The 19,773-nt window shown below is 44.6% G+C and overlaps 1 protein-coding gene across 1 annotated transcript in view; it reads left to right on the forward strand.

The window, feature by feature from the left end:
• Positions 1 to 19,773, forward strand: part of PGBD5 (piggyBac transposable element derived 5) — a gene marked incomplete at both ends in the record, with an annotated part of 64,745 nt that overhangs the window by 18,693 nt on the left and 26,279 nt on the right. Inside the window, one exon of the mRNA XM_084262591.1 lies at positions 11,454 to 11,881. Within this exon, the coding sequence (XP_084118717.1) occupies positions 11,454 to 11,881 (428 nt within the window). The remainder of the gene's footprint in view (positions 1 to 11,453; positions 11,882 to 19,773) is intronic.

Below are 19,773 nucleotides of genomic sequence, written 5' to 3' on the forward strand. Positions count from 1 at the left end.
TGTGTGCTTCTGTAAGAGGAAGAATAATAGTTAGGCAATGTGAAGCTCCAGTCACTGATATCTAGAGCTATAAATGTCCTGATCTGTTGTTAGCAAATGTGAAGCTGCTATTTCTGTTGTGATAGTGCCCAGTAGCCTCTGTAGAAATCCTTAATGTGAAGTGCTTGGCACTTTGCAAACAGAAGGACATGCTTTGCAGTGGCTGCTCCCATGTTGCTAATGTAAATTTCCTTTGTTGGTGCACCCAGTGTAATTATACCTGTGGGCTCAAGGAACTGGTGTCTGGGCCTGGCTTTTGTGCAGGAGAAAGATTTATTGGCTTATTGGCTTTTCTTTCACTCCACTACTTAACATAACCCCATGTTAAAGACATTGAGTTTCTGGAGTATGTCCAGAGAAGGGCAACCAGGCTGGTGAAGGGGCTGGAGAGCAAACCTTATGAGGAGTGGCTGAGGGAAGTGGGGTTGTTTAGCTTGGAGAAGAGGAGGTTAAGGGAAGACCTTATCACCACCTACAATTACCTGAAAGGAGATTGTAGAGAGTTGAGTGTTGGTCTTTTTGCCCAAGTGACAGGTGATAGGATGAGGAGGAATGGACTCAAGCTGCACCACAGCAGGTTCAGATTAGACATTAGGAAAAAGTCCTTTGCTGAAAGGGTTATTGAGTATTGGAAAAGGCTGATGGAGATGGTTGAGTCACCAACCCTGGATGTATTTGAAAGATGGGTAGATGAGGTGCATAGGGATATGGTTTAGTAGAGGATGGGTATGGTTGGACTTGATGATCTCAAAGGTCTTTTCCAACCTAGTGATTCAGTGACTGCTGATTACTTATTTTTTAATGAGAGCACATAAGGAAGTTCTTTGAAAATATCTGCTGTTACTAGGTCCAATGCAAGAGGTATAAGCTACTTCTTCCTTTTACAAGCTGAGACATGTTGTTACAGTGATTAAATTCTACAGGGTTTTTCAGCTTTTGTTGGTTCCTGTGTTGGCAGCCCCATAGCATCGTTAAGAAGATGACCTCTAAGTGCACCTGTGACCTGGTGTGATGAATGGCTACCGGTAAGCAAGGTCTGTCAGATGCCCTCAGATTGCTTCCCTACCTGAGTACAGCATTCTAAGACTCTATTTGAGGAGACAGCCCAAAGTAACAAAGCATTTCTCCAGAAAGGCTGTGGGGGAAGACAGGTGACAGTGGTCTCTGTAAACCTAGTTCCGTTGTCTAGTTCCTGCCCACTTGCTGTGCAGGCCGTGGGTGAAGCTGGCTGCCGGGTGCTGAGCAGCTACGCCAGCCGCACACGGGAGCTGGGGAGAGGCTGCAGGAGCTGTGCTGGGGGATTACTATTTCTAGATCACGCTCTGACTTCACTGTTTAGCTCAGAGTTGTGTTCCTGGCTCGCTCTCCGCAGATACAACTCCCTGAAAGCCTTCCCTGGGGGTACAGTGATTTGTAAACACGCCTGCATCACCCTGGAGTTAATGCTAGCAGTACCAGAGGTAAATGCCACCTTCATGCGCAGATGATTGCACTTCATTTTTATTTTTTTTTACACTTTGTTGTTGATCTTAAAACTGGGAGTTGTGGAGTTTTAAGAGTTATTAGGACGCCTAAGCAGTTGGAGTGCTGCGGAGTGCGTCATGTATCCTGCATGTGGTAAGAGGATTAGGGACGTTGATGTGCATGGTATATGGAAGTAATTTATTGAACTTTCCAGCCGCTTGGCTATTCTGAGGACAGATGTTCATACAGCCTGTGGCACTGATCATTTCTAAGGGCAGGCAGAACAAAGATGGGGAAAAGCCAGTCGAACAAGAGGGGCAGGAGTCAGAGACCAGGAAGAAAAGGGCACACAAAGTGATAATGTGTATGTGTAAAGGAGCCCTGGCTCTAGCGAGGACTGCACATAGAGGATTTGCTTGCATCTTCTTAGCTGTCCTAGGGAAGTATTTACACTTCCTTCTGCCCCTAAGCCTAAAGCACTAGCAAGGAACATGTGGTTTGTAACTGCTTGTCCCAAGGCTTTGGCGATGTTGGGGAAGAACATGGAGAATTTAACACGGGGAAAACTGTAAGCATAAAAGCAGTTGTCTAAATGCAGATGTGCTGTGATCTTCACTGATGGAGATGGTGCAGCCTTCAAATGTGGGGGCATGTGACTGAAGTCTTGGTTTATTTTGTTATGGTGATCTCTAAAGTGATGAGAGTTTCTTTGCCTCACAGTTTGGGGTGAACACACCAGAGAAACCTTGTCTTACTGGGCAGTTTGTGAAGCTCACCTAGAAATGCATGGGCATGCTTTCCTAGAGAGAACAGTAAAATCCAAGGGAGGCTGGAACAGCCCAAAGGAAGTAAGTTTAGAAAACTAGTTTGAATATCATCTCCATGGAGCTCCTGGAACCAACCTTGCAGAGATTCTGGTTCTTGAGTTTGTAGCTGGGCTGCAGCAAGAGCACCCTACTGTTCACCTCCTAAGTGGGTAGAGCATTAAGTGCTTAGTTCTGTACATGGGAAGGAGCATCAAACACTTTGGGAACTTTGTGCTTATGCTAACAACCATTCTGTGTCTTCCCCAGGAAGAGGCTGTAGCTGCCAGGAAGCAGTTGTACAGACTAGTACTGTAGCCACCTTAGCTTGTGTGGGATGGAGATGAATCATTTGGAGCTTCTGTACTGAAGTGAATGTTCTTGCCTGAAAAGGTTGTCTCTAAAGCTTTACTGAACTGTCTGGATTTCCATCTGATATATTTGGGTTTGGGATATTATTTTTTAAACAAATTTTTGAACAAAGCAGAAGACCATTTCCTCATGAGACCTGGTGGAAAAACAAGGTTCATTATTCGGTGTCATATGCGTGTGTTGTATGTAAAGGCAGGAGTTGACGTGAAGGCTTTCAGCTCATTAGTTGGGTCAGTTGCTTATTGACTTTTATTTACAAAATATAAGTTAAATGTACTTATGATTTGCCTGGAAAACTTACTAGGCTATTTTCCTTTCTTCAAACACAAAGTGTATCCCTTTGGAGGCAAGGTCCTAACATCAAGTGTGGGGAATGCTTATACAGGTGGACTTTTATTTTAAATTGCCATAAAGAAGCAAGTTGCATGCAGGTAATGGTATTTGTGAGCAGCATGTGCTAGAACAGACTGGGGCCCAGAGGAGAAAGATTGGAAGGTGCATTGCATCTGCAGAAGTTGCTGGTGTGGGCACCTCACCATGGGACCATTCCAAAGCAGCCTTCTGGGATTTAGTGATGAGGGCCACCCTGCTGGTAATGGAAGTGTGCTGACATAAAACTGTCCATGCTGCTTTGCACAGTTGTTTCACAAATGTGCACAGCTGTGCCTACAGCCAGATGTGTACCTGCTCTGTGATCTACTGAAAGCTGTATTACAGATAACCAACAACATGCTGACTTCATACATTATCTCAAACCTGCCAGATGTGCTCGGTGTCAGCTGGACTGCAAGGAGCAGTCAAGCTGCTCTGATGGTTGAGTGCAGTTGGACGTTAATAAAAACTGCAGTGGCAAAAGGAAGCACAGGACACTAATGCCATGGAAGCTGCTGCAGCAGGAATTCCCCTGACAAGGGACAAACTTGTTCAGTCCCATGGCCAAATGACTAATGTGGAAAGGATTATGTCAGCTGACACTCTCTGGTAGTGTTTCAGCTTTAAGGTGTTTGGCTTTTTGTAATTATTCTAACCATAAGACTTTGTACCAATGTTTGGGAAGTTCCATTGGACGTTAATAATGCTGACTGGTGGGCTGTAAGATCTCACCGCAGAAACAATTATGTATATAATTAAAGGTGTCAACATTACCTGCAGTTGGCTTTTTATTCTTGCTACTTCACTTGTCACAGCTTGAAGACTGTGTAGCTTTACAACACAATGGTAAACACAAAGACATACTCTTGTAATTAAATGTTTTTTGACCATGGCTTAAATCTACAACAAGCTGTACTTCCATGGAAAACTGCCACAACACCTCTCACGTGCTCATTCTCAGACCTGCGCTATTGGAGGCAGAGCATACATTTAGTCCATGGGAATGGCATAAGACCTGCCTGTTTAGTACCCTGAAGAGGCCCAGACATTTCATATGGTGACTTATCACATGTGGTAACCTGTTAAGTCACAGCCAAAATCCTTTACACTTGGCATCCCAGTCTTGTTCTTGGTGCCCCACTGAACAACTTCACCTTGTCCAAGCTAAACTGCCAGCTAATGCACAGCAGCATGGGGCTGGGGCAATGGGCAGGGTGCCTTGGTTATTGTGCTGGGCCTTGGGAAGCTACTGTCATGTCAAGTTCAAAGGCCATTTTATATTGGCTGGAAACAGCCATATCACTTGTTCCTAGTCTGTGCTATATTGACAGGCTAGATTCGTGTCTCAGGGGTTTCGCTGTAATGATGAAGAACATGAGGTTAGAATCTGGATGGAGTACATAGCAGGGAACAAGCAGAATTGGAGGAAGTTCCTTAGTTTACCAAAGAGCTTGTTAAATGTTGTAATTTAGCTTAAATTGTACTGTTTGGTTTGCTAAAATTCTATCTTTTCATAACTCAGTGCTGTCTGGTGTGGAGGTCAGGGACTCCTTTGGCCAGGGCTAGGAGGGAGCAGCTGTATGTTGGTTTTCGGTCCTTTTTCATTTGTTCTTGGATCATTTTTAGACCCAGGTCTTGAGTCTCTGGGTAGGGGTCGGAGTGCAATGTGTGGATCACTTTATTCCTGACGCTGTGAAGAAAACAATCCTTTTTAATGCAGGGGATGGAAGAGAAAATGCCCTTTCATGAAAGCTGTCTGGAACAATTTTTGTGACTACAGTTATTATGTGCAGATGGGCATTGTCAAAGGCTTACTTCTAGGGGCTGGAGAAGTGCAGGCAAATCACGCTTTGCTAAATGGCTTGGAATAAACTTGACTGAACACAAAAGCAGAGTGAAAGTGTGTGCTACTGAGTGTCCAGGCAAGGGTGCTATGTGTGTTTCTGGGGGAAGGTGACCTAGTAAAAACTTAAGCAGGAGTCTGTGCTGCTTGGAGAGCCCGTACAGTCTTAGAAGAGAACTTGGAAGGCCTGTGTCCAGTTTGTTCTTTCTTGTGTAAGAAGGCCAATATAATGTCTGTTTGGGAGGTGTTGGGGTTTTTTGTTGCATCCTTGTAGTCTGGCTCTTGAGTTCCTTGCAACTCCACAGTATGGAGCATGGTTTGACCATTTATATAGAATTTTTGTGCTAGGCAGTCCTAAAAGGAAGCAAGATTCATCTACCAAAACAACAAACATCTACTTGCTGTAAAACACTAGTCCAAACCACCAGTATAAATTAGGATGACTCCTTTGACTTGATGAAATAGACGTCACTGAAGCTTTGTTTGCTTTCTGTAACAAAGATGAACGAAATACCTAGAGCATAATATCCTACATTAAAGACCTGGGTTCTTGCTGCCCGGTCCCTACAGGAGAGCATTGTCTAAAATAAACCAGAAAAAAACGCGGAAGATGACTGCTACATGCACTTACTTCAAGATGCCTTGACAGGCTTGTCATAATGCTGTCAAACTAGCTATGGTTTGAGAGTGGTCTGATGTACACTTCTTCCAGGCCATTAAGAATAGAGCTGATGCAAAAACTGATTTTTCTGGCAAGCCAGATAAGCTCCAGTGCCTCCAAAGCTTAACATGAGAGAAGTTTGTGTGAAACCAAAATTCTGAAACACCTCGCTTGGGAAAGATTAAAGCATTGGCTTTGTTGCTGTTTTTTGAGCCCTTTGTATTGGTCTCTACTCATTGAGAAAGATGAAAAATTGTTTAAACTGTCTGTCATATTTCATCAATTGACATTTTTCATGACACAGTGGTGGGGTTTTTTTGATGAATGTGTATTTTCTGACAGAAAAGTTCTGTCAGCAGTTTTTTAATGTTCTCTAAATAAGACCCAGAAGTCATGTGTACTTTTAGAAAGGCAACGTCACAGGAATATAAATCAGTCTCTAATTGCTTGGACTTAGGAGGAAAAAATTAATTGGCTTTTCAAACCCTGGTCTTTGAAAGCTGTGCCATATGTCAGAGAACAAAATATTCCCCAATTGCCAAAAAATAACAGGTTTCAGATAGATTTGTCTTAGATATGTATCTGTGTATAATACACCTAATACGTGTGACTATAAATTGTTAGATTTTTTTCTCAAAGAGGACAATAAAATTACTTCTAAATTCTTAAACTGATGCTTCTGCCACTTCTGTGCCTGATCCAAGAGTACTGGGGGCTCACAGTTGCCAATGAAGTGAAATTAATTTCATGGTCAACCCTGGATAGCTCTGTACAAGGCTTGTTTCCAACCATACAATTGGGACTCGCAGGCATATGGTAATATCTGGGCCTGTCAAGGTAATGGGATATTTTATCTTAAACCTTGTTGCACTTTGAACAAGAGCACCAAGTCTTTTGCACAGCAGAGCAATAAGAGAATTTCTTTCTTAAACATCTGATTTATCCTGCCCAAAATGATGATGCTTTTGACCTCCTTAAGGTTTGTATGTTATGTCGTAAGCACCAATGGTTTACAGAAGGTTTCAAAACCTTCCATCTTTTATTCCGAGTCTGTGAACTCTGAGCTTCTAAATATAGGTTGATAATCAAGAAAATGGAAAAGGATTAATTAACCTATTAAAAATGTGCTCAAATTACTTAGTCCTGCAAACCAGTTAAGTGGAAAAAGACGTTAATTCACTTGGAGTTCTTTTTTTTTTTTTTTAGGGTTGGTTGTTTTGTTTTTTTTTTTCATTCCCTAATGTGCTGCTCAGTAAGGAAGGCTGGAAACACTGGTGGGACTGGAGCAGGAGAAGGACCATGGCTGGTGGGACCCACCTAAGAGAAAAGGCCAGAGATCGTAGGAGGACACGCAGGGGCTGCCTTGCGGGGTGGTCACACAGAACTTTCACATGAACTTTTTCTTAAGTTTTCCTGGTTTTTCGGCAGCGTGTGTGCTTGCTGAGAAGCTGAGTGTCCAGCCTGCTCTTGTGCTAGGCATTGGACCCAGAGAGGCTGCTGCAGTTTACCCTGAGCAGACTTGAGCCAAAATGGGCTCTGCAATGCACGTGGTCTGAGGGCGAGGTGCCAGCCTCCGCTCCCCAATCCTAGCTCCAGCAGGGAAACACAAATGGCTTTCCCTCTTATCTTCACTTACTTCAGGTCTGTTATTACAACTGCAGTAGCTGTGGCTCTGGGGGAGGCATTCCTTCTGTGTGCACAAAAGAAGATGCAACAAACTTGGTCAGAAGAGGTCCTGGTAGCAGTCATGACGTGCAAGGTCGTTGCTGCTGAGTGCACACGTACGTTTTTGTTGGTAGGCAGGGTGAGAAGGAAGGAGGAGAGTTTGTCTGTGCACGTTGTATCTTAACAAAGGAAGTTTATTATTTTCCATGTTTTACCAAGTTGCATAAACTCAAAATGCTTGTGCTGGCATGTGCTGCTCAGCCAGAGGTTACTCAGTGGAGCCCTGTCCCCACCCTGGGTGTCCACACACCACTGGGTCTACCTGCATGTTTGCAAACTCTGGTGCTCTGACTCTACCACTTGTATTGGAAATCCTGACTGGTTTTCAAAGGGAGAAACCCTGCTATACGTAAATACGTATATTCCCCATGCACACACTTTAGGGCAAAGGAGGGAGGAAAAATACGAATTTTATAGGCATAATTGTATATTCATTCAGGGGATGGAACACTAGGCAAAGCCATTGCTTTCTTTGAGTAAGGCTTTGAAAGGTAAACAGTACATGTACAGGACACACAATCTTTTGATATCAGTATTTTCTGCATAAATGCCATTTCAATCAATGTAAAAATACTGAAAACATGCAAATTCACTATTTAAGTTTTTTTGTGTGGTTGGATCTATATATGGGATGTATCTGTGTGCTTAGATAGAAAGTCATATTTAAATAATTTATTTTAGACTCACCATTAACTATGCAAAACCCAATTCATGTTAAAAATTCAGTTTTCTTCCCACAGAAATTCAATGTCACTCTTGTTTTATTGCATACCAGTAAATTATGAATCAATTGTGCTCACTTTGGCAATAAAGGCTGTTTTTTAAGACAATGAGATTATACAGGGGCTTTCAGAATTATATTTAGTCAACAATTAGGTTGATGTTTGAGTCAGAAAGTGATTCAGCTTACTTTTTTAGAGCTGTGTGGGTTCTGCATGGCAAATGGGATACAAATCTTGCATATTTATTTCAAGCCTGAGAGCAGATAGGAGATTCTGTGTGGCTGGAGCAGGATAGATCAGTACGAAAGGATTGTCCCATCCAGGATGCCTGGGAGTTTTCCATCATTGCTTTTCAAGGTAAACTTGTGGAGCTACTGAAGACTTAACTACGTGCCAAAATGCCACTTGGTGGGCTTCTGACTGCTCTTGCCTTCCTAAGGATGGAGTGGCACATGCCTGTTGCCCATATCCACCTGTCTCAAGACCTACATATTTCACATCATAAAACTTGGCGCTTTATTGGATGCATTTTGGTTGCTGTAGGCAAGAGTTAAATTGTTACCCCCACTCCCAGTTTCTGCTTCCAAAGGCAAGAATTTTAAAACTACCTCTGTGCTCTCTGCCTGGAAGGTTGCCTGGGCGCTGGAGTTGAATTCAGTAGCTGCTCAAGACCTCCTGTATAACTAGAATACACTGTGCAGTGTGGTGTTATCAGAAAGCCCTATCTACCCTCGAGTGTCAAAACGTGATTAAGTTGCGGGGAAGGCAGAGGTGATGTGCTGTAAGTCATTCATACAGAATCATTTGTAGAGCAGTTTATGTCAGCTATAACAGTCCAGCAGGTGCCAGCAGAATATAAATCGCCTGATCAAAAGAAGAGAGCTCTTGTTTAAGAGGCTTTATTATTACAATAGCAGTTCGGGTTAAGTAGGTGTATCTATTCTAGCCCCACAGCTTTCACTTGAGAACAAAAACCTTTTATCATTTAAGCTGAAATTTTCTGCTTTGTCCTTACCAGAACGTGGCTTATGTGTGGCTCTTCACTCTGGTCTTGCTATACAGAGGAATGTGCTTTCACCTAAATGTTTCACTTCCAATTTCTCAATCTTCCAAATTAAAACTGGAAAGTAATCTTTAAATGTATGTTTCTGTCCCCAGTGTACTTGGGAGGAAAAAAAATCCACTTTTAACTTTTTTGGCACTCTTTGCAATCTAAAGCTTCATTGTTTTAGTGCCTTGGTGCTATTTTTTGCTATCCTTGTAATAACTTGGGTTCACCAGAGTGCACCCAAACATCAAGGCTTAAGAGCAAGTCCAACCACGGTGTTTGTGTAGTCCCTTGTAGTACTGTTTCACATACAATTTCTGCAAGCTGCAGTTGTTAGTGCAACCAAGGATGTGAGCTGAGTTAGAGGGGTGATGGAGAATGCGACCCAACCAGTATGTTAGTGGATGTTAGCAGAGCCAGAGCGCAGAATGGCAAACCTCATGCTCTGGTTCAGCTGGGGGAGCTGCTGCTGAGATCCAAGCAGCTGTGTTGGTGCAAGGCAGACTCATTCTTCTTAGGCAGAACTTTGAATGAGAAGCTGTGTGCCCCCTGCTTTTGATCCTGAAGAATGTTGTTCACACTGTCCCAGGGCTGAAGGGAGGTTGTTAAAACTAAGGTGTGGTATTTATTGCATCCAACTCTTAGTTTGGAGTTACAATCACGACACTCCCTTTTGTGCAGGGATGTAGAACTGCTTTTAGGCACTGCCCATTGGGTTTGTCCTTGCAGCCCCTCTCGGGTGGATTGATTTGCCTGGAGAACAGAGAATGTCTCTGCCTCCAGAGCCCTTCCCTGGTGACTAAAACCACTGCCACGGGGTGGGAGCGTGAAAAACACTACCTTTAAAATGGGGTTTAATTAGCTTATGGAAGGGATTAGAGGGGAGGGATGGCTGTAAGGACTGGTGTGTGCGTCCCTGGTATTGCAGGCTCGATGTTCATAATTCGGCTTAATGTAATCTGGCGTCTGACTAGATAAACTTGTTACACTGATACAGTGCTGCCAACCCTGACAGCCTCTTTCTTTCTTTTTTTTTTTCCTCCTCCTCCCCTTTATGGAGTAGCTGAAAGTGGCAGAGAAGGTGCAGAATCAGTGAAAAGCTAGAGTAATGACAGCGTGGGACAGCAAGGCTTATTACATTATGAGAGGAAGAGGACCAGAGTATGCATTGTAATGCTAAAAATATTCCCTGTGACGCGGGACAGCGACACCAGCCATGTGGTGTCTCTTTATGTTCTGGTGATGTGCTCTCTTGGGGATGTCAGAGTGCAGGGCAAGGCTCCGGCACGGTAGCAGAGGCACAGAACTCAAAAGCCCATAGGCATGATCTCCACAGCTCTTCTGTGTGGAGCAGAAGCAGATTTTAAAGTCACAGGATTAGTAACAATGAGCTGGGCAGGAACTGGAGGTGCAAAAGAAAAGGTGGGATCAAGTTCTAGTACCCAGGAGTTGTGTCAGCTGGGATGGGGGACAGCACACTCTCACCCAAGGGCTTGGGCACCTTCTAGGCTGCTTTGACATGCACATGGGCTAATAAAGCCTATCCAGGAAAAGGCTAAAAAGCCTGCTGGGGGTAAAAGGCGTACAGCTTGTGTGTAAGCTGACAAATTAAATGCATGCTGCCTCACAGACTTGCATGCTACAAACGAGTGTGCAGCGCAGAGGGAGAAACTACTCTCAGAGCTGTAGTTTTATCGTGCAGGAGGGAGACCCTATATGGCCCCTCAGTTCAAGAAGGACATAGAACTCCTTGAAAGAATCTAGTGCAGGGCAGCCAATATGATTAAGGGAGTGGAACACCTTCCTTGTGAGGAAAGGCAGAGTGAGCTGGGCCTTTTTCGCTGGCAAAAGAGGAGATTTAGGGGTGACCTTATTAATGTTTATTACTATGTAAAGGGCGAGAGTCAGGAGGCTGGAGCCAGGCTCTTCTCAGCAATGGCCTGCTATAGGACAAGGGGCAGTGGGTGCAAGCTGGAGCATAGGAAGCTCCCTGTGAGTATAAGGAGAAACTTTTTCACTGTGAGGGTGACAGAGCACTGGGACAGGCTGCCCAGAGAGGCTGTGGAGTCTCCTTCTCTGGAGACATTCAAAACCTGCCTGGACACATTCCTGTGTGATTTAGTCTAGATGATCCTGGTCTGGCAGGGAGGTTGGACTAGATGTGTTGAGGTCCCTTCCAACTTCTAATATTCTGTGATTCTGTGAAGACAGAGAATATAGGGGAGAAGATTCCTGATGAGATGTCAGACAGTGGGTATGCTTTCAGAGGAGTTAGCTGACACGACATCACTTTGGCCTTGTTTTCCTGCTTTAGGAAAGTTAATCCTGCTATAAATTGCTTGTGCCAGACATGCCTTGTGATTATCAGGAGTGAGCTTATCTTCCCTCCTTGCTTTTGTCCTAGGTCCAACACGAAAAATGCCCTTGACTGCCAGTGCCATGGACTTTTTTCAACTCTTTGTCCCTGACAACGTACTAAAGAATATGGTGGTCCAAACCAACATGTATGCCAAGAAGTACCAGGAGAGGTTTGGTAGTGATGAGGCCTGGATCGATGTCACCTTGACGGAAATGAAGGCCTTCTTAGGCTACATGATATCAACCAGCATCCACCACTGTGAGTCCGTTCTCAGCATCTGGAGCAGCGGCTTCTACAGCAACAAGAGCATTGCACTTATCATGACACAGTCACGGTTTGAGAAGATCCTGAAATACTTCCACATTGTGGCCTTCCGCTCGAGCCAGACAACGCATGGCCTCTACAAAATCCAGCCTTTTCTGGACTCTCTGCAGCATGGCTTTGACTCTGCTTTTAGACCTTCGCAAGCCCAGGTAAGAGTTAACCCGTTGGCAGGTAACAGCTCACCTGCATGCTCTAGGTTGTCACAGTATGAAAGTGCAGAGCACAGCTGCCTGAAGAAAGCTCTGGGGCTTCACAGGGTGAAGCTGTGCTGCAGGGCTTCCGTGGAACATGGGAGAAAGCTGCACGAGTGCTCAGAAACATCTGACCTGCTGCTCTGCAGTGCAGGTACCAGGCATGTTTCAATAGGAATGATGCGCTCTCAGCTGGGGTTGTTTGCTTTACTGGTCTAAACAAGCCAGGAGACTTCTCAGTGAGGTGGGCAGGTTTTGCCATCCTGAGAATGGGAGGTTGTGAACTGCTGCTGTGAGGGAGAGTGGAAAAGGCAGAGATGGTGCTGCTGGGCTGGAAGGAAAACCTGTAGCTGCTCCTGCTGCATGCAGGCTGAGGGTCAGATGCAAGAGTGGAGTTTGCCATTAGTGACCACCCCTGGCCTTAGCAGTAGGTACTTGTTGTATGGTCCAGCAGCACAGCTACCTCCTCATGACTGGGCAAAGGGGAAATAATCAGGGGAGGGGGACAGGTGCCTTTGCTTACTGTGGTTGTCAGCTGCCCTCAGCAGCACTGCCTGTGCCTTTTGCCAGCCTGGCTTTTTTAATGATGGGTGATGCTTCTGTGGAAAAACTTACTGATAAGTGGATTGGCAACCTAAGTGTCAGCAAATGGAAAATATTTCTGGACTGCTGGGAACAGAAGTAAACAGGACTCCAATGATTTTTCATTGCTCTATACAACTAAAGGTAGAGCAGAATGCCATTCTATAGGGAGACTGCTCCGCAGACTGGCCAGTGTAAGGTGTTAAATATAGAAACTGATGTAGCTGATGCTTATCTGGCTACAGTTGTACAGTTGAACAATTTATTATTTTTTAAAGTGCAAAGAATTATTTTCATAATGTTCATCACATGCTATTTAAACTTTGTTCCAGTAGAAATTATCTCCTGTTGGAGCTGTTGCTACTGATCATGTTCAGAAGTCTGGAAAGAAAAAGGAATAAGCATGAAATATGTTACTGCTTGAAATAACTTTTCAATGAACTGTTTCCAGAATATAAAGTCTTCACCTAGACATTTGGAAAAGGTGTTGTATCCATCATCCTCTTTTTCTTCCTGTTTTCCCTCAGAAGCATCACGTTTTTGCCCACTGCAGGAAATTAATGAAGACGTAGGTGCATCATATCCATTGAAGTTTGCCTGAAGTACTTGGGGAATGATTACTTTTTTTTCTATTTTTATAGACAATAAAAATTATACCTGTATAATTCAGGACAACACAGCTGTATAAAAAGCTGTTATGGTAGAAAAGAGAGGAGGGACCTCTCACTAAGCTGTGACAGTGAGGTGCATTTCCATCAAGACAAAACAGGCAGCGAGAGTCACAGCATTGTTGGGACTGAGCTCTCATTAAGATATGAAATCTAATCCTTATAGCCACTGACTTCAGTGGGTGGAAGATAAAGGCTTCAGAAATGTGATCACTGCGTCTAATGTAAATGCTTATAATGGTGTGCTGTGAGTGCAAATCCATTACAGGATAAAATTTGATTTGCTGTATATCCCTTCTCCCTTCCCTGCTCCTGCGCACGGTTTGAGAACTGAATTGACAAGATCATAGTGTCCTGTTTGCAGTGGCAAAGCACCAAAACCCCCACAAGCAAACGTGTGCTTGTGCTGAGCTTGGTAAGGAGGTGCTACTTTTTTTTAAAAAAAAAGAGGGGGGAAGAAGTAGTGACAGCCCAATTCTCTTTCTTCCCCCTCTATTTTTCTGCTCCCCTTGCCAGTGTTTACATCAGTGGTTTCTATACCGCATGTGTCCGTGGTGCTGAGTGGAAGAAAAAGCAATACAGCTTCAAAAATAAATCTGTGAGAAAGAAAAAGGGTTTGAGTCTCTTGTTAAAAATACTGTAGTATAGTGCTGGTAGCCTACTGGGGGATGTTCCAGGCCTCCTCCCAAAAGGAGCCTTGCGTGTGACATTCTCCTGGGTGCCATCAGGCAGGGATACACACTACCTGTCTCAAGAGACATGGACCCCATCTGCTGAAAACAGCAGGAAAGGCTTCTCCCTGGAAATTGCTTTGAGTGCAGACTGGCAGGCTGAAGTAAACGAAAAAACAGAATGTCAGGCCCAGTGAGAAATAATAGAAATAATTAAAAATAACACCCAGTGCCTGAGCTGCGGTCTACGCTCAAGCTTCATGCGAAGGTCTAGGTGGCACCAAGCAGAAGATTGACTTGGGCTCCTTGTTGTTGAATGCAGCAAGGCTGTTTGGGCTCATAAGGCAGACTTGCTTCTGACTTTCTTCATCTGGCAGCATGGACTCAGAGAACACAGGTTAGGAAGATGCCATGTTTAAGTCACTCCTATGGACAGAGCAGCCAGTCTGCATCCAGCAGGGTGTGCCTTCACAGTTATTTCTTCTACAGAATTCATCTTTCCTTTTTGGAGAGCTAGAAAAGATTAAGTGATATTTCTGTGAGAAAAATATTTAGGATTTTTTTTCCTCGTGTAGCCCTCCAAAAATGTGCATGCAAAAATGACACCACAGTTTCTATGAAAGGAAACAGGAAGAGAGAGAACTGTGCCAATATACCAAAACAAAGAAAACAATCTAGTGAATTGTAATCATTTTGCTAAATATACTGAGCAAACAAAAGGAAATAATTACTCTCCAGCTTATGAAGGTATTGAAAGCCCAGAACATTATAATTGTTTATCAGCAGTGCTAGCTTCCATTTCCAAAGTAAAGAAAAAAAGAGGCTGTTCTGACCTGGACTGGGTAGGAATGACAGGAATATTCTCTGCATCCTGTCCCTCCCCAACGCCTTCTGTGTAAGTAGCTGCTGCCTCTACCTGAGCAACAAGATGGGGAGTTTGGGGTCTGTTGCTGGAGTCAGTGTTGTCTCTTTGCAGCTTAGCCTTGTAGCTGTGCTGCTGTCTCTAAGTGGAAGCCTGAAGTTGGGGAGGATGCCCTGCTTGAGCTCAGGAGGTACACTGCAACAAATTCAAGGGCACTCACCTGCCAAGGGTATTCACTGAATTCCAGAAACCAGAGGAGCTCAGGAAAATAACATCACTGCTCAAATATCCTTCTGTGCCTGCTGAGTATTTATATGCTTGTCAGCGGGATGTGACTAGACAGGATTGCTGTCTCTGGCTGCCCCGGGCTGGCGTGGGAGAGCTCAGGAGCACGACTCTGGGCACTCTCCTTTTTCCTCTCCCTCCAAAGCACCTTCTCTTTGGCATCTTGGCACCACGGGGTTCTGCATCTGCCCAGTGAAACATCAGCTGGCAACAGCTGGCCTAAGTCTGTACCTCAGGCAGGAGTGAACTCCCTGGCAAAGAGAGTCACGTAACTCCAGCCTCGTGCTGCAAAGGCATGGTGCTAAAGTTTGGCCAGTTACTCAGGAGCTTGTTTGTGTTTTGCTCTTGGTGGTATCAGTGGGGTGTAGCCAAGCAATTTCAACGTAGTTCCAGGACACCAGCTCACAGCACTTGTCTGAAAACAGAGGGGCAGAACCAGGACGATCAACTCGGAGCTTTTTTGTGTCTTCATGTTTAAGTTGTGATTTGGTAATGGGCATTTCTGAATTATAAGATCTTCCTCAAGTCACACCTCTGTATCTCAGTTTTCCTGTTTCCAAAATGATTCCTTGTGAGCAAGGGTGCTGGTCCCACACCAGGGCTGTTCTGCCTTAGGGCTTATGCAAGTGTAATGCAAAGACGTAAGTATGCACAGGGCATCAGCCAAGTAGAAGAGATAGAGAGAAGAACAGTAAGAACAGTGAATAGCAAGGTAAATTTCTGATGTCCTGTAGCTCTTAGCTTGTTGACCCTCTGATTTTAGGGAGAGTTTGACAGCAGAAAATGAACCTTTATGGCTATTTTTAAATTACCTAGTGGTAATGGAGTGCTCTAAGAACTGATTTTTTTTTTTTTTTTTTTTTTTTGAAGAGAGTCAACTGAAGACTGAACAAATGGTTAGAGGAATGGGAAATCATGGCTTCTTCAGAGGTGGGAGTTAACCTTTGAATGATGGCAAAGAGGATCAGTAAAATGAGGACAGGCTGAACAGGACTTTGAAAGTGAAGAGAGAGAAAGTGTATGATATGCTATAAAGGACAGCTATCAGAGAGAAACAAAGAGAAGTGATGTGGCCAGTGTGGTGGGTTCAGAGAATGGCTTTCCAGGCAACAATCTGGAGGGCAGGATTGCCTTGTGTTGAGGCCAAAAGGAAAACTGATGCAGGATGGTGGTGGGCTTGGATGAAAACTTTATTGGGTGAGTGGGTTGTTACTCTAACATAAGTAACTATTACTCAGAAAACATGGAAAATGCAGGCAGTTCCTCTCTCCAAAGACACTTACTGGGACTTGTAGGTAAAGACTGACATTTGGGTTCACTGGCCAGTGAGATCTGCAGCAGGAGGAGAAGAATGTCTGCAGTGACCGAAAAAGGAGATGGTAAGGGGTTATCTTAAGGGAAGAGAGATGCTCTGAAATGTAGCGTAATAAAACCAGAACTGACAGCTGGATGTGCAAGCAGAGAATTCAGTTTAGCCAGGAGGAGCTTTGGAGCAAAGAAGCAGAAGCACAACCCACCGGTGCAGAAGCAATGTCTGAATCTGGGCATACAGGTGCAGTTAACCAGGGAACTCTGTCTGCAGCTGGATGGTACCCCCCAAAAGCCACAGTCGAGGCAAGATGAGGCAGCTTCTGAAGGAGACAGGCTGAAGATACAGCCTGTGTTGGGGATGGCGATGCAGCTAAGAGAAGATGAGCTATTTCAAGGATATGTTGCTTCATTATCTAAGGCAATGATACCCAGGAAGTCCAAGTACAGAAGAGTTGGTGGCTCTGGGCTTTGCCCACAAGCCTATTGGTGCTGTGGTAAGAGAAGATTGGGTGGAACTGTGGAGTGGAAAGAGCTTTGGAGATTATCTAACATGGAGGAGACAGAGAGACTCCTCTGACAGTGGCTAGCTGCTATGTTCAGTAAATGAAAGAACTTGTGAGATGGAGCAATTACTGGAGAGGCAAGACTCCAAGACAGGATTCCAACACTTGGAGTGAATGTACATATCGAGGGCAAAACAAAGAATGAAACCTTAGCAAGACTATCTAACAGGGATGAAAATGTCTGTAAAGATGATAAAATAAGCCTCAGTGGGATAGCTGTGGGGGAGCAAAGCAACTTCATGAGGAGCTGCTTAGACCTGAACAAAACTGGGGATTTGAGAGAAGAAAATGTGGACAATTTCTGTGAAGACCTCCACAAACTGGATAGGTTGCATCAAAGGGAGTCAGAAGAGAAAGAGAGGAGGGCTTGGGGAGTGAATCAAAGATGGTGAAGAGGCGGCCAGGAATATGTGTAGGAGTCAGTCAAGCTTGAAAGTAGATATTTATTATTTTTTTACCTAGGAAGATGAGAAGCAAGAGAAAATATGTCATGGGGACAGTAGGGTCACTCTGGAAAAGCAGATACTGATGTGACAGCAAGACTGGGGTGTGGGAAGGGAGCAAGTACAGCTTTTCATGGGGATTGGGCAAAGATGGATTTGGGGTTACAGGAGAGGCCAGGAGACTGAGAATGGAGGAGGGTGAACAAACTAAAAGGAAGGGCCAGTGGCAACAGCTTTTGAAAAAGAAAATCACATCGGTGCAAGAAGCAACAAATTGTCCTCTTTAAAAATGAGATGGGGGTGAGCTTTTCCAGCAGCTGGCACAGTCCACATGGTGCCTTGCTCACAAAGTCCTTTGCAGCTGATGAGGCAGTGGTTGCACCTGGAGGGGTGACAACACTTGTCTCCCCACCCTCTTCGGAGAAAGCAAGAAGAGCAAACTCCAGGGCTTTCATTTCAGTTTCCCTGCCTGTTCATATTCCCTCTTTACAGCAACAGCAAACCCTACCCTGCCCTGCTTCCATTTTCATTCCCTCTTCCCAGCAGTTCAGTAAGGACCTCGGTGCAGCCCTGGTGGGCCTGTGGAGAAATGGGAAGGGCTTAAACATTTGGGATAGGGGAAAGAAGGGGAAGCTTTGGGTCCTAGGGGAAGGCAGGGCTGAGTGTCAGCAGAGAGAAGAGGAATATGGAGAGAGGTTTTCAAAATTTAGATTTGCTTTCTAAATTTAAGGCTGACAGGCCTTACTCTGCCTTCTAAGGCAGAAAGGGTGCAAAGCTTAAGCAGGATGTGGTAGAGCTGCTGCAAGGAGAGCTGATGCTGTGGTGCAGAGGAGGCAGCTTGAGATAATGACAGAGGGTAAAAACTTTCCTAACGTGATGCATGTGCAGCCTTTCTTTCTGCTGTTCCCCATCCTACGGCAGGGGAGGTTGTGAGAGTTGAAGCACACTACTCAGCGGGATCTGGGAGATGAGAGGGCCTTTCCAGAAGCTGAGGAATTCTTAACAAGTGTACCCAGCCCAAGGGATTTGGTCCTCCCCTCTGCACCGAAGAGGCAGAAAAGAAAGAAACCTAATGAGGGCACGGTTAGTATTTGCAAAACGCTGTCAGCATTCCCCAAGGTAGAAGCGTGAAATGCCTCAGGAGGAGATCAGAAAGGAAGAGTGGTGTTTCATGTGGACCTCGAGAGAGGACAAGGATTTAGCTCCAGGAGGGAAATGGGACAGCTGCAGCTTTAAGAATAAATAGCTTTGTGTGCAGCTCTCCTTGCTTGCATCTGCATTTTGGTGTATAATTTGAACATTTCACAAGAGTGCTTTCAGATGGTCCTGTGAATGTTTTATGAGCTGTTAAGAAGTGGAGTGTGTATAAATGAAAGTGCACAGCTGCCCCTGAAGTGGGGAGGGCACGGGTGCCTATTTTGGGCTGACAGAGTGATGTTCAACAAACATCTTGTGTTCAGGAGGCCAGCAGCTGCTCATTGCTGGTGCTTGACCAGTTATGCACCACACCTCTCCTACAAGCATTGCTCCCAGGTTTAATGCAGCTTTGCTCCGACTGCAGGTGTGCACAAAATGCAGCACACAAGCAGATTTGGAAAGAGTCAGTCGGAGGGTGAGAGCCTCTGTGTTGTGGATGCCTGTATCTGAGCCTGTCTTTTGGGGTAATGGTCACTGGAAGAGAAGATCATCGCCCACCTGACCTATTTCCCACATATCCTTTTAAAGGGTTTGAATTGTTTCCAGAGGGGAACCTGCAGTGGCTTGCTCTGATTTACATGCAGATGTGTGAATTTGGTCAACATTCATTGGCTGAGACCTTTCAACAGCTTCCAAGCATTTGTACTCTCACCAGTGACTTGCTAGAAAAGTCACCGTGCAGTCAGGGATGTGTATGTTATGCACAGCTACTTGCAGGCTGCAAGCAGGTAGCAGTGCTTTTCTACAGGTAGGTTCTTTAGTATAAAGCCTAATTAATAGAGAGAAGTGTAACAAAGCAGCTATGAGGAACAGGGAACCACTTGTATCATTGGGCTGCAGAATGCAGAAATGTCTTCACTTTCACAGATTTTCATTATTTGCTCCACGCTGCCTTGTCTTTTTCTATTCCTGCCTCTGGTCCTTTATTTTTCTGTCTCCTTTTGTTAAATTTTTCAGCTCCTGAGGCAATAGAGGCTTTCCTGAAGTTCCTGCCACCAGAAAAAGTGTTTTCTGTCTCTTTACCACCTCCTTAAATGGCAGCAGAGAGTATTTTTTTTTCCTTCTCTCTCTCCATGCTGTAAGCAAGGAGTGGAGCTTATAACATATTGTAAGGGATGTTTGGGTGAAAGACATTTTGCCAAACAAGGTGGAGCTGATGATGAAGCTTGGAGAAGGATGCTGCTAACCATCCCCACCCCTCCCTATCCCCTGTTTCATTTTGGAGAGGTGTTGAACTGTAGCTGGTAGTGAGAGCCATGCCTTGCAAT

The sequence above is a fragment of the Gallinula chloropus genome (genome assembly GCF_964237585.1).
Source record: "Gallinula chloropus genome assembly, chromosome: 3".
Lineage (NCBI taxonomy): Eukaryota > Metazoa > Chordata > Aves > Gruiformes > Rallidae > Gallinula > Gallinula chloropus.